Source organism: Labeo rohita, chromosome 16 (genome assembly GCF_022985175.1).
Source record: "Labeo rohita strain BAU-BD-2019 chromosome 16, IGBB_LRoh.1.0, whole genome shotgun sequence".
NCBI lineage: Eukaryota > Metazoa > Chordata > Actinopteri > Cypriniformes > Cyprinidae > Labeo > Labeo rohita.
Genome location: NC_066884.1, coordinates 1,723,539 through 1,739,295, shown reverse-complemented (window position 1 = coordinate 1,739,295; position 15,757 = coordinate 1,723,539). Strand labels below are relative to the sequence as shown.

Genomic DNA, 15,757 nt, shown 5'->3' with positions numbered 1-15,757 from the left:
TTTTGAAAATTAGAGATACTGCCTCAAATCTTTCCATGCAAAATAAAACAAAAGGACTGGAGTCCAAAAAAGTGCTGTTTTATATGCAAACTTTTTTTAAAAATTAAGTGCACTTTTGTCTACTTTTTGGGGCCTCTGTATATGTGACCCTGGACCACAAAACCAGTCATAAGTAGCACAGGTATATTTATAGCAATAGCCAACAATACATTGTAGGGTAAAACGGGGCTAAAGCCACCCCAGGGTAAAAGGCGCCTTTGATAATATTTTCCTCTATAAACGATAGCAATGGTTAATTAAAAAAAAAAAAAAAAACTCAAACTATCAGAATAATTAAATTTCACCATATAAAAATGAGGTTGCTACAATTTTTACAGATTTGACTGAGTTTGTTAATGAACATAAATCTACATCTGCATCCAAACTCAAGCTACTATCAAATGTGTATTTCTAAGAGACAAAAAAAGGTTATTATTAATTATTTATCAGGTAACACAAACCTGTTTTTTGATTTGAAACAATATTACGCATTAAATTACTAATTTTTTTAAATTAAGATATTGATTTTGTTAAGGAAAAATCACTGAAAAAAGTGTGAAGAATTCAAAAAACATGAAGTGGTTGTCATGTTACGACCATAAGGAATATTTTAAAGCCACTTTTACCCGTCTGGTTTTAACAACTTTCACACTGTAGCAAAAATCTGCCTTTAAACATGAAAGAAATAAAAATTTGACATTTATTGTAATAATTATCGATATCGACTGATATGAAAAAAAATTATTGTGATCAGCCCTAATATAATTTAATAAAATATCATTTGTTGTTATGGGATCTCCTTCAATACTTTCAGAATCTTTACTTTTTAAAATGATTTTGTTTCTGTATTTTAAAATATTTGTTTATATTAACATATTTTAATGACAGTACATTTAGTGAACAAAAAATAATTATTTTATTTATCAAAATAAGCAAAAGTGATTTATCAAAAATGTTTTGAACAAGTATTAACGTAGACATAATAAAAAAACAAAACAAAACATTATTTTAGCTAAAGTATCAATTCTGTGTGCCTTTTGCCCTATGCTTACCTTAAGATTTTGAAACAACAAACGACTTGTATGATTTATTTTTTACACAAAATCTGTTGCTCCATTAAGGTTCAATACAAACATTTTTTTTTTTTCTGCAATGATACGTTATTTTTTCTTAAGGTGTGCCTTTAGCCCCGTTGTACCCTATAAGTCAAAATCATTTTATGCCAAAAATCATTAGGATATTCAGTAAAGATCATGTTCCATGAAGATATTTAGTGAATTTTCTACTGTAAATATATCAAAACTTAATTTTTGATTAGTAATATGCATTGCTAAGAAATTCATTTGGACAACTTTAAAGGTGATTTTCTCAATATTTAGATTTTTTTTTTTTTTTTTTTGGGCACCCTCAGATTCCAGATTTTCAAATATTGTCCTATATTTATGGAATATTTGTTCAGCTTTCAGATGATGTATAAATCTCAGTTTTAAAAAAATGACCCCATGGTCCAAGGACACAAATGGACTCACAATATATATATATATATATATATATATATTTATTTAAAACAGTTTTTACGTGCAAACCTTTTATTTTTATTATTTTATCAAAATAAGCAAAAATGATTTATCAAAAATCATTGTTTTGAACAAGTATTAATGTAGACATAATTGTGTGCCTTTTGCCCTATGCTTACCTTAAGATTTTGAAACAACATAAACGACTTGCATGATTTATTTTTTACACAAAATCTGTTGCTCCATTAAGGTTCAATACAAACATTTTTTTTTTTTTCTGCAATGATACGTTATTTTTTCTTAAGGTGTGCCTTTAGCCCCGTTGTACCCTATAAGTCAAAATCATTTTATGCCAAAAATCATTAGGATATTAAGTAAAGATCATGTTCCATGAAGATACTTTGTGAATTTTCTACTGTAAATATATCAAAACTTAATTTTTGATTAGTAATATGCATTGCTAAGAAATTCATTTGGACAACTTTAAAGGTAATTTTTTTTTTGGCACCCTCAGATTCCAGATTTTCAAATATTGTCCTATATTTATGGAATATTTGTTCAGCTTTCAGATGATGTATAAATCTCAATTTTAAAAAAATGACCCCATGGTCCAAGGACACAAATGGACTCACTATATATATATATATATATATATATATATATTTTTTTTTTTTTTTTAAACAGTTTTTACGTGCAAACCTTTTATTTTTATTAAACCTATACGTTTTATGTACCCTATAAGTCAAAATCATTTTATGCCAAAAATCATTAGGATATTAAGTAAAGATCATGTTCCATGAAGATATTTAGTGAATTTTCTACTGTAAATATATCAAAACTTAATTTTTGATTAGTAATATGCATTGCTAAGAACTTAATTTGGACCACTTTAAAGGTGATTTTCTCAGTATTTTTTTTTTTTTTTAGGCACCCTCAAATTCCAGATTTTAAAATATTATATATTATATATCCTATATTAATGGAAAGCTTATTTGTTCAGCTTTCAGATGATGCATTCAATTTAAAAAAAAAAATGAAACCATGACTGGTTTTCTGTTCCAAGGCCACAAATGGACTCACAATATATATAATTTAAAACACAGTTTTTAGGTGCAAACCTTTTATTTTTATTATTTTATTTATTTTTTTAAATGCACTTTTGTCTACTTTTTGGGGCTTGGGAAAAAGGCAATGCCACGTCACCCTGCTGGTGTGTAAATGACACCCAACACAACAGTGTGACCTTCAGCGCATGAGAAACTCGAGCGCCGCTGCACGTTTTGACCCTTCCGGCTTGCCATACTGGCTGCTCGCGACGCGCTGCATGCAAACCAATGAAAATGCACGAATTTTCTGTTTTCCCCCAAAGTGTGTGCCATCTTTCCGCTCCGTGTATGCATGCATCCCTCTCCCCGAGCAGCTGTTTGTGTTGTGCACGCGTGCATTTGAGACTGCACACACGCATGGCCGTCATCCGGGTTGCGCTCGTGCAGCAGATGCCAGAGAGGGAGAGCGCGCCGCTAACATCACGGTAAATCAAAGGTGAAGCCAGGGCAGAGAGGAAAGACGCCGAGCATGGCGTCCGCGTTCGGCTCCAGAACTCTAAGCAAAGATGATGTGAACTACAGGATGCATTTCCGCATGATCAACGAGCAGCAGGTGGAGGACATCACCATCGAGTTCTTCTACAAGCCACACACCATCACCCTGCTCACATGCACAGTGCTCAGCCTCATGTACTTCGCCTTTACGCGGTGAGTGACGCACAACGCCAATGTCACACAAAGAGCTGCAATTACAGCATGTCACTATAGTAACACGTGACCACGCGGCTGCGTTTCATATGGTAGTCATGCGATCTAAATCTGAATTCTGTGGCTTTTACTGCGTGTTTGATGTTCTGGGGTCACCTATGGCGCACGTACATTCATAAAGTCGACATCGACGATCTTCCAGCGGATTTAAAATGCACTGTCTTTCACTTCCGGTAAAACAAACACCGATAGTGATGACGTCACCGCGTACTCGGGACAAATTTAGTGGATAGAAAGACAATGACGCTGCTGGTTTGTGAAAGTAAACAAGCAAGCAGTAAATCATGTCTCATGTCTGTGTGGTAAACAAAAGGCTATGGGTTATTTATAATCATATCCATCTTTTACTTCCCCCAATAGTGGGCGTGGCCATTTGTACATTTTATGGGCGTGGCTTCTGGATGAGGCCATCTGCATCCAGCTATTTTTAGCAGTACAAAACAGCTTGTTTTGCTGCTTGATATTGCAAATTGCTGACTTACTGTGTTATTTTAATATATTATCTTAAATATGAAAAATTAAAGTCGGCATGAAGTTAAAAAATATTTTTATTTTCTATTGTTTTCTTTTTCTTTTCTTTTAATTTTTTTTCTGTTTTTGTTGCTTTAATTTTTCTGTTTTTATTTTTCTATTTTTCTTCTATTTTTTTTATTAGTTTATTTTTTTCTATTTTTAGTTTCTTTTTATTTTCACCTATTTGTTATTGTTTTTTGTTTTCAGTTTTTTTGTCGGTTTTTATTTTTCTACTTTTTACTGTTTTTATTTTCTTCTATTTTTATCTTTATTGTTCTTTTTCCTATTCTCCTTTTTCCTTTCTTTCTTATTTTCTTCTTTCCTTTTTTCTATTTTTGTTGGTTTTTCATTTTCTTTTTTCTATTTTTATCTGTTTTTATTTTTGTTTTTTTTTTGTTTTATTTTCTATTTTTCTTCTATTTTTTTATTAGTTTTTTCTATTTTTACTTTCACCTATTTGTTATTGGTTTTTGTTTTAGTTTTTTTTTAATTGTTTTTTTTTCTACTTTTTACTGTTTTTATTTTCTTCTATTTTTATCTCTTGTTTTTGTTCTTTTTCCTATTTTCCTTTTTTTTTCTTAATGCATGTTACTGGTCTTATAATAAACAATTCTGTGCAAAAACAAAATCTGTGGCTTTATCAGACTGACTTTGTCATCTTTAAACAAATTTTCTTTTCTTTTTTTTTAAAAACATTTTTTGTTTTTCTATTTTTGTTGGTTTTTATTATTCTATTTTTTTGTTTTTATTTTCTTTTTTTTATCTGGTTATTTTTCTACTTTTTACTGTTTTTATTTTGTATTTTCTTCTATTTTTATCTTTTTTGTTCTTTTTCCTATTCTCCTTTTTTCCTTTCTTTATTTTCTTCTGTCCTTTTTTCTGTTTTTATCTGTTTTTATTATTGTATTTTTTTTGTTTTATTTTCTATTTTTCTTTTCTTCTATTTTTTTATTAGTTTATTTGTTTCTATTTTTACTTTTTTTTTATTTTCACCTATTTGTTATTGGTTTTCATTTTCAGTTTTTTTTATTGGTTTTTATTTTTCTGCTTTTTACTGTTTTTATTTTCTTCTAATTTTATCTCTTGTTTTTGTTCTTTTTCCCATTTTCCTTTTTTTTCTTAATGCATGTTTATGGTCTTTAAACAAATCTTTAAACTCATTTTTTTTCTATTTTTGTTGGTTTATTTCATTTTTCTTTTTTCTATTTTTATTTTTCTGTTTTTTTGTTTTTAATTTTTATTTTCTTCTGTTTTTTATCAGTTTATTTTTTCTTTTTATGTTCACCTATTTCTTTTAGTTTTTTATTGGTTTGTATTTTTCTGCTTTTTACTGTTTTTCTTTTTTGATTTTCTTCTATTTTGATCTTTTTTTTTTGTTCTTTTTCCTATTTTTCTTTTTTTTTTTTTAATGCACGTTACTGGTTATTATTATAAACAATTCTGTGCACAGTCAAAATCTGTGGCTTTATGAAATTCACATTCAATTTTTTAGAAAACTAATAGTTCCAGTCCTTGATTCTGATTGGTTGAGCCGCGTTCTAAGTTGTTGTAAATTACTTTACAAACATACACCTTTGTTTACATCTGTGTTGCTCGGCAACCACTTTGTTGCAGCCACAACTGTTTCAGAGGAGCTACATTGTTTGGCGGAATAATCATTCATTACACTTTATTTGCTCCGTTTTATTTTGTGAAACCTTACTACTTATATGGAATAACCATGTTATAAAAGCAATAACCCCCATGAAGCCATGGTTTACAGTGAATTTATAACAGCTAAGGTGGTTTTACTCTGCTTCGCATCATGAGTAACAGTGAATTTTTTTTTTTTAAATGAATGGTTTTGTTTTTTTTTAGAAATACTGTATATTTACATTTTTCTCCTTTTTGAGCCACGCCCACATCTTCAACATCCAATGAACAGTGCCTAAGCAACCAAGCCCCGCCCCCTTTCTATTTCAATAATCTCACAATATGTTGCGGTTTTTATCTCATTGCAACATTAATTTTTGTTTGAGTTTGTTTTGTCTATTTTCTGATTATTGTCATCAGCCGATGATGTGTTTGCTTGGGTGAAAATAGAAGTTGTAGTTCCCACACTGTCAGTTCCAGACTCATTCAACATCATTGTCATGAGAAAATAAACTATTTATGCTTTCAAAAATGTCAAGAGCCTATGTACGTGTAGTGGATTTTGAAAGTGTGGTAGAAACAGGAAGATGGCTGGGTGCGGGGTATTTCAGTGTGTGACCGCATGTTTCCGTTGCAGAGATGATGGAAACCCTGACAATAACGTGTGGGTGGGTCTCATCCTGGTCATCTCCTTTTTCTTGGTCATCAGCGTTCTGGCCTTCCCAAACGGTAAGAGTCTTGAAGTCGTCTGTGTTTTATGATCAAGCTCACACCAAGGTTCGTACAAGGAGCTTAAAGTGAAGTACTCGAATTTGACATTTTGAAATGTAAGGCCTGGAAAAATACCAATATTCCTGAAGAGGTACTTGAAAAGTGCTTGAATTATGCAATGCATCTAAGAAATACGTGTTTAATTTTGTCAATAAGCACAGATCTTTTCACGCAAAATTCACACAATTCAAAATAACATCATACCCTTTTCACTTGTTTCAATTAATTTCAGAAAGCAATGGAGCTAAGCTAACAGTAGTAATGACAGTGTTGTGTAAATATGGCTGAAGACACAAAAAGCGGAGGAACAGACAAACTGAATCAATTGAGTGAGTCGTTTACACTGGAACCGCTCCGATTGATTCAAACATGTGACTCGATCATTCATTTTAAGCAATTCACTAGCAACCATTCATTTTCGAATTTTGTAGTGATGGGTGTAATGGAGCTTTTCGAAACTCTGAATCAGTTAAACCATTGTGTCACAAAATGATTCACTCGTTCGAAGTGCTGCAATCAGATCGCGAATCATTTGATTATTTGATTTAGATCGAAACAGGTTTGTGAATCATTTCGCAAATTGAATGATTTAAATCAAATGATTCACAAGACACGATTCGAAGTCCCGATCTAAACCTAATGATTCACAATACGGGAAGTTCCAATCTCAGACAAATGATTTGCGGATTATTTGATTGCAGAGCTTCAGAGCTGGTTTGCAAATCTTTTGCTTTATATCGTGACCTTGAATCGCGTATCATGAATCTTTTGATTTGAATCATTTAATTCAGTTGTAACAAATTTAAAACACACACAGTGATGGGTGAAATGGAGCTTTTCAAAACTCTGAATCAGTTAAATCATTGCGTTGCAAAATGATTCACTCAATCAAAGTGCTGCAATCGGATCACGTATCGTGAATCATTTGATTCGGATCAGGACTTCAAATTGTGTATCGTGAATCATTTGATTCGGATAAGGACTTCAAATTGTGTGTCGTGAATCATGTGATTCGGATCAGGACTTCAAATTATGTATCATGAATCATTTGATTCGGATAAGGACTTCAAATTGTGTGTCGTGAATCATTTGATTCGGATCAGGACTTCAAATTGTGTATCGTGAATCATTTGATTCGGATAAGGACTTCAAATTGTGTGTCGTGAATCATTTGATTCGGATCAGGACTTCAAATTATGTATCGTGAATCATTTGATTCGGATAAGGACTTCAAATTGTGTGTCGTGAATCATTTGATTCGGATCAAGACTTCAGATTGTGTATCATGAATCATTTGATTGGAATCATATAATTCGCTTGTAGCAGTTTTAAAAAGCATGTAGTGATGGGTGTAATGGAGCTTTTCGCAACTCTGAATCATTACATTAGGTCATATGAGATGATAAAAATATTCATTAAGATGTTTTAATTGTCTATGAGATCAAAACCTCTCTGTCTCGTTTCAGGTCCGTTTACAAGACCACATCCGGCAATATGGCGTATAGTGTTCGGTGAGTGGATCAGATGCTTGTTTTTGAAGCTTAATAATGAACATGCACTGCACAATGTTTTTTAAACATGAATAAATGATGAAAGGGCAGAGCTGAGGTCATATCTAAGTGGTTAGGTCAGTGGGTTGATGTGTTTCTCCTTTTTAAAGTGTGTGTGTGTGTGTGTGTGTGTGTGTGTGTGTGTTTTTGTGCAGGATTGAGTGTGCTGTACTTCCTCTTCCTGGTTTTTATCATCTTCCTGAACTGGGAGCAGGTCAAGTCTCTCATGTACTGGCTGGATCCCAATCTGCGCTACGCCAAACGGGAAGCCGACATCATGGTCAGTGACGGTCAGCGAGATCTGACCCACTTCTGTTGTTAAAGGAATAGCTCACGAATTAAAATGATTTAATTATGTTATAAAAAAAAAACCCTCTTCTGCTAGAGGTCACAAATTGGGGATATTATTGTTGACTGGCATTAAAAATCAATAAACAAATAAATATTTTTGTCATTTGAAATGAAATGAACATGGCTGAAATAAAATAAGATGTTGAAAAAAATGTAACTTTTTTTTTTTTTAAATTTAAAACATTTCTTATGTAGTTTGACCTGATGTACTAAAATAACTAAAACTAAATACTATATAGACATATAAAAAAACAACAACAACAACTAATAAAAATGACAAAAACACAACAAAATTACAAAAACTTTTAGCTAAAATGTAGATGATAAACAGAAAATATAAAAATAAAAATTGATTACCAAAGCAACATTTCTCAGTTTGATTTAGTTCAACTTGATGTACTAAAATAACTAAAACTGAAAGGGAAAAAAAAGTATAGGCACATTTAAAAAAAAAAATAAATAAATAAAAAAATCAATACATAATAAATACAATAAATACATTTATTTATTTTATTTATTTAAAAAAAAAGTTAATTAAATAAAAATGAATAGAGAACACATATATAAAAAGTAAGTTCCCAATTATTGTATTTTTTTTTTTTGTTTTATTTTATTTATTTATTTTTTTTAGAAAAATTATTATTATTTTTTTTTTTTTTTAATTTTAGAAAAATAATTTAAGATGCAGAGTAAATGTAATTTTAAAGTAAATAAAAAAAAAAAAAAAAAAAAAAAAAAAAGAACAAAGAAAAATTTATTTGGGCCCTATTATTGTTGAAAATTTAATAAAATAGTAAATGGTTAAAGTTTTAACTATCCTGAATATTAAATCACCTGAATATTACAATTTAATTTAGGCAGAAACCAGAAAAAAATTATTAGTAATTATCAAAGAAACATTTCTCATTTTCATTTAGTTTAACTTGATGAACTCAAATAACTAAATCCGAAAATAAATAATCACAAAATTTATTTTATTTAAAATATATTAATTTATTTAATTTGAATTAATTAAATGAATTAAATAAAAAATGAACAGAATAAATAAAGATAAACAAAAAATAATGAACATTTCTTAAAAAAACAAATTCCCAGTTATTGTTTTTTTTTTTTTTTTTTTTTGTTAAATTATTATGAATTTAAATTAATAGACATGTTTTTTAATCATTGCAATTAAAGCAAACAAGTCCAGAAAAAGCATTTACATTTTTAAATTACATTAAATTGATTTTGAAATACATTTATTTATTTTTGTAGTAATTAAATAAATGAACAGACAATGCATTTCTAAAAAAAAATTGTTTTTTTTGTTAAATTTTTATTCATTTAAATTAATAGACATGCTTTTTGATCAATTAAGGCAAACAAGTCCATTTCTCAATAACAAAACAAAAAAACAAAGAAAAACTCATTGGGCCCAATTATTGTTAAAAATGTAATAAAATATTAAATTGTTAAAGTTTTAATAATTTAACTGGTTAAACACGTTTTTTTATTAAATGAACTCAAATTAAATTTAGACAGAAACCATAATATAAATAAGATAATTGTTTTAACTAGTGACCAAGGAAACATTTGTCATTTTCCTTTAGTTGAACTTGATGTACTAAAATAACTCAAATTAAAACTGAAATAAAAATGACTAAAAACTGCACAGACATATTAAAACACACAGCAAAATTATTGAAACTTTAAATAAAATTAAGAACAGAGAACATAAAAATCCTGTTAATGAAATCTATAATATTTCAGTGACAAATCTTAACCAGTTTAACACTGTTATGCTCACAACAGCAACTTTAGGTACATATTAAATGTGTTGCTGATGTGATGATTGACAGGAGTACGCTGTGAACTGTCATGTGATCACGTGGGAGCGAATCCTGAGTCACTTCGACATCTTCGCCTTCAGTCATTTCTGGGGTTGGGGAATGAAAGCTCTGCTGATCCGCAGCTACGGCTTATGTTGGACCATCAGCATCACCTGGGAGCTCACCGAGGTAAAACACCTGTCACACTTCGCCCTGATCCGTCACTTCCCTTACAGCACAAATCTGAGAGCGATCCTGTTTGACACCTTTTACAGTGAAGATGCTTGAAGTTCTTCAATTTGACTTTTTCAATTTAAAGCCTGGAAAAACCCTTGAATATAGCAATATTTCTGAATTATACCAATATTGCTTGAACAGATCTTTTTATGCAAAATTCACACAATTAAAATAACATCATACTTTTTTCATTTATTTCAGTAAATGTTAGAAAACTAGTGAGCTAAACCAGTAGTAGTAATGACAATGTCATGTAAATATAGCTGAAGACGCAAAAAAAAACTCACGACTTTGATCATTCTGTTCATGCGATTCACTAGCGAAAACCAGATCAAATTAATTTTCATTTTCAGATTTGCGTATCACAAGTCATTTGATTCAGATAGGGACTTCAAATCGCGTATCGTGAATCATTTGATTTAGATTGGGACTTCAGAGCAGGTTTGTGAATAATTTGATTCAGATCAGGGCTTCAAATTGCGTATCGCGAATCATTTTCTTTTAAGGTTAGGACTTCGGAGGGGGTTCGTGAATCATTTGACTTGGATCAGGACTTGAAGTCATCTATCACGAATCATTTGTTTCAGATCAGAACATTGTGTATCACAAGTCATTTGATTCAGATCGGGACTTTAAATCATGAATCATTTGATTTAAATCGGAACTTCAGAGTGGGTTCACGAATCGTTTGACTTGGATCTGGACTTCAAATCCTGTATCATGAATCATTTGATTCAGTTCAGCACTTCAAATCGTGTCAAATCATTTGATTCAGATCGGGACTTCAAATTGAATCATTTGATTTAAATCATTTTTTTAAGATTGGGACTTCAGAGGGGGTTTGCAAATCATTCTTTTAAGATTGGGACTTCAGAGGGGGTTTGCGAGTCGTTTGACTTGGATCAGGACTTGAATTCATGTATCACGAATCATTTGTTTCAGATCAGAACATTGTGTATCACAAGTCATTTGATTCAGATCGGGACTTTAAATCATGAATCATTTGATTTAAATCGGAACTTCAGAGTGGGTTCACGAATCGTTTGACTTGGATCTGGACTTCAAATCCTGTATCATGAATCATTTGATTCAGTTCAGCACTTCAAATCGTGTCACGAATCATTTGATTCAGATCGGGACTTCAAATTGCGTATCGCGAATCATTTTTTTAAGATTGGGACTTCAGAGGGGGTTTGCGAGTCGTTTGACTTGGATCAGGACTTGAATTCATGTATCACGAATCATTTGTTTCAGATCAGAACGTTGCGTGTCACAAGTCATTTGATTCAAATCGGAACTTCAAATTGCGTATCTCGAATCATTTGATTTAGATTGGGACTTTAGAGCAGGTTTGCAAATAATTTGATTCAGAACGGGACCTCAAATCGTGAATCATTTGATTTAGATCGGAACTTCCGAGTGGGTTCGCGAATCGTTTGACTTGGGTCTGGACTTCAAATCCTGTATCACGAATCGTTTGATTCAGATCGAGACTTCAATTCAGAGTGCGTATTGCGAATCATTTGATTTTGATCGGAATGGATTCGTGAATCATTTTGCAAATTGACTGATTCAAATCAAATGATTCGCGATACATGATACGAAGTCCTTATCAAGGTCAAATGATTTGTGAACCCGCTCTGAAGCCCCGATCTAAATCAGATGATTCGCAATATGTGATTTGAAGTCCCGATCTGAATCAAATGATTTGCAAATCGCAAAGTTCTGATCAATTCAGATCGATTCAGATGATTTGATGATCAAATGATTAATCAGATCAGACTTCAGACTTCAGAGTGTGGATCGCAAACCTTTGATTTTGATTTAAACTTTGCGCTTTCCGAATCATTTGATTCAGATCGGGACTTCGGAGTGTGGATCGCGAGTCATTTGATTCAAATTGAGACTGCGGAGTGTGCATGGTGAATCATTTGATTCAGATCAGGATTTCGAAGTGATTTTGTCAATCTTTTTTTGTATTTTATTTTTTATTTTTTCTTAAACAGTTGAAAACAAAACAAAAAAGAAAGTATACACATACAAATACCTTAAGAAAACTGTGGTTTTACTCTAGTAAAAGTGTAGTAATACTTGAATAGTGATACTCGATGTGCTTCATTAATTTGATTACCACTCTTGACTATATAGTTCACATAATAATCCACAAATAATGTCTCTGTACAGCTGTTCTTCATGCATCTCCTTCCTAATTTTGCGGAGTGCTGGTGGGATCAGGTGATCCTGGATATTCTGCTGTGTAACGGAGGAGGGATCTGGCTGGGAATGACCGTCTGCCGCTTCCTGGAGATGCGCACGTATCACTGGGCCAGTATCAAGTAAGAAACACTTCAAAAACTGCCTTCTGAGAGAGTCTTGTAAGGACTGACTGTGCTGAACGAGTGTGTTTGTGCCGCGCAGAGACATTCACAGCACCACGGGGAAGATCAAGCGTGCCGTTCTGCAGTTCACGCCTGCTAGTTGGACGTACGTGCGCTGGCTCGACCCAAAGTCTTCCTTACAGAGAGTCACGGGAGTCTATCTGTTCATGATCATATGGCAGGTCAGTCCTTCACAGCCCATTCACACTTCCTTAGAGCACTAAATTGTTACAGTTTTATGAATTAAATTGATTTTTAAGGTTAATCGATCCGTTAAAATAGAAAATATGGAATTTGAAAAAAAAAAAAATAAATTGGATTTTATAGGGCAATTTTAATACAAATGATATAATAAATATTTATAAATGTTTTTATTTAAAAACCAACATATCTTCTCACTTTGTCTTTCACCTTGTCTTTTTTATTTAGTTATTTTATTAATATTTTGCGCAATATAATTTGGAGACAGACCAAAAAAAATGAAATGAAATAAAATAAAAATGTGACAAATACTGATGAATTGGTATTTAATTAAATATAGAATTTGGAGAAAAACTCTACAAAATATAATAATAAAAAAAGATGAAGTGCAAGTTGAAATATTGATAAACTGGAATTTAGTTATATCATATTTGTCACTATATAATTTGAAGATGGACTATAAAATTAAAATTAAAATTAAATTAAATTAAAAGAATAAAATGGGAGATATTTATCAATATTTCTCCCTATATCCAAATTTTTTATTTATTTATTTATTTATTTTTACTGCATTTATATAGTGAGAATTATTAATAAATGATCTAAATACCAGGAGAATCTATCTCTAAATTATATTGTGAAATATAGAAAAATTGAAATATTGATATATTTAATTAAATGTAAATTCATCAATCACTTTTTCTGTTTTATTTTATTTTATTTTATTTTATTTTATTTTACTTTTATTTTATTTTATTTTATTTTATTTTATTTTATTTTATTTTATCAGTCTGTCTCCAAATTGTATAGTAAGAAATATTGATAAATATATTTAATTAAATATGAATTCATCAATATTTCTCACTTCATATTTTATTTTATTTTATTTTATTTTATTATATTATATTTTATTTTATCTGTCTCCAAATTATATAGTGAGAAATATTAATTTTTAGTCTGTCTCTTTTATTTTATTTTATTTTATTTTATCTTATCTGTCTCCAAATTATATAGTGAGAAATATTAATAAATGAACTGAATACCAGTTGATCAATAATTTAACTTTTTTATGGGAAGTCTTTCTCTAAATTATATAGTTAGAAATATTGATAAATACATTTAATTAAATACCAATTCATAAATATTTGTAACATTGTTTTATTTTAATTTATTTATTTTTTGTCCATCTCCAAATTAAATAGTAAGAAATATTAATAAATTAACTAAATACCAGTTTATCAATATTTCAACTTGTATGTCATCATCATTTTTTTTATTTTTTTTTTTTTTTTTTGGGAGTGTCTCTAAATTATTTACTGAGGAATACTAATAAATATATATTTAATTAAATTAAATTAAAAATTAACTTACAATTCATTAGTATTTCTCACTTTGTCTTTTTATTTATTTTTTTTTTTTTTTTTAGTCAGTCTCCAAATTATATAGTGTTTCTCATATTGATAAATATAATATAAATAAAGTGTATTTGGTAACACTTTACAAGGTTCCATTTGTTAACATGGATTAACTACATTTGTTTACATGCACGTACAATGAAAAATACTTACAAAGCATAAATACTTCAACTATTTCAGTCGTCTTCAGTCAGTGTTTTTATCTTTGTTTTTATTGTCAGCATAAAAAATAACTAGTTCCTTAACTAGTTAAGTAGTGTGGGTCACATGAGTTCTCGGGAGAGGATGAGCAATCAGACAGAAGCTCCGCCCTCTAAACCGTTTCCACGGCGATGAAAGGCCGCTCTTCATTGTCTATTGTGTGAGAGGAGGCCGGGCACTTCGCTCCCTACTGAGGGCCCTTTAAACACTAATTAAATCTCTTTGAGATGAGAATTGGAGGAGGAGGAGAGGCAGGAGACCCTCCATTTCCACTTCACACACTCTCAGCAGATCACTAGACAATCTCAATACTGCTTTAGGTGTGCTGTGAATCTCTAAAGCACAATCTCAAACAATAACACTGAATTTTCAGTCGAAAGATGAGATTTCACACAAAAAAGGCTTTGAAAATCGGACGTTTTTAGATCATTTGTCTTATTTTAAGTAGGTCAGGTTATAAAAACAGAACGACAGGATTTAATATTGTGAAATATGATGTTTTTATATGAGATTTTCTGAATTTTAACTGCTTGATTTTTTTTTATGTTGTTGCACAATGTGAATGGTGTTATTGTGCAATTCTAATTTGATAATGCGAGGTTAGTTTGTTGATTGATTGATTGATTTATTTTCCTCTGACTCTGAAGCTGACGGAGCTGAACACGTTCTTCCTGAAGCACATCTTCGTGTTCCCAGCATGCCATGCCCTCAGCTGGTGCCGGATTCTGTTCATCGGGGTCATCACTGCTCCTACCGTACGGTAAGACTTTCATTTAGTGCGAAATATATTTTTTAAATATTTTAAGCTCATTTTATTTCTGAGTTTATGTGGAGTGGGACTTTTTTTTTCACATTTTTTATTTTAATTTAATTTTTTATTTACTTTTAATTTTAAGTTTTTTCACTGGAAATTGCTAAAACTAGGTTGTCACATATTTCTAAGCCAGGATAAAAAGTTAACAAGTAAAAAATAAAGATAATAATAATATTAATGTAAAGCCAGTCAAATAAAACTCCTGAATATTTAGTTAAATCATAATGTAAAATTAAAAATGTAACATAAAAATGGATAAAATTATTAGAATATTAATGTAAAAAATCCAATATAAGTGTAACCTGAATAATTTTAATTTAGAGCAGTCAAATAAAATTGTAATGCCCATACACCTGAATCATTAATTAAATCATAAGAATGTTAAATTAAAATAGATTAAAATGTGATTAAAAATTCATAAGAAAAAAGAATAATATTAATATGACAACAATACAATAAAAATGTAATGCCTGCATACCCGAGTCATTAATTCATACAAAAAGTCAAATTAAA

General features: G+C 30.4%; 1 protein-coding gene across 1 annotated transcript in view; it reads left to right on the top strand.

Moving 5' to 3' along the window:
• Positions 1-2,924: 2,924 nt before the first annotated feature.
• ptdss1a (phosphatidylserine synthase 1a) overlaps positions 2,925-15,757 on the top strand; it is a 23,636-nt gene continuing 10,803 nt past the window's right edge. Inside the window, exons 1-8 of the mRNA XM_051132226.1 lie at positions 2,925-3,310; positions 6,153-6,244; positions 7,753-7,797; positions 7,992-8,116; positions 10,029-10,187; positions 12,420-12,571; positions 12,654-12,795; positions 15,078-15,190. Coding sequence (XP_050988183.1) covers positions 3,132-3,310; positions 6,153-6,244; positions 7,753-7,797; positions 7,992-8,116; positions 10,029-10,187; positions 12,420-12,571; positions 12,654-12,795; positions 15,078-15,190 — 1,007 coding nt within the window. The 5' untranslated portion in view covers positions 2,925-3,131. The remainder of the gene's footprint in view (positions 3,311-6,152; positions 6,245-7,752; positions 7,798-7,991; positions 8,117-10,028; positions 10,188-12,419; positions 12,572-12,653; positions 12,796-15,077; positions 15,191-15,757) is intronic.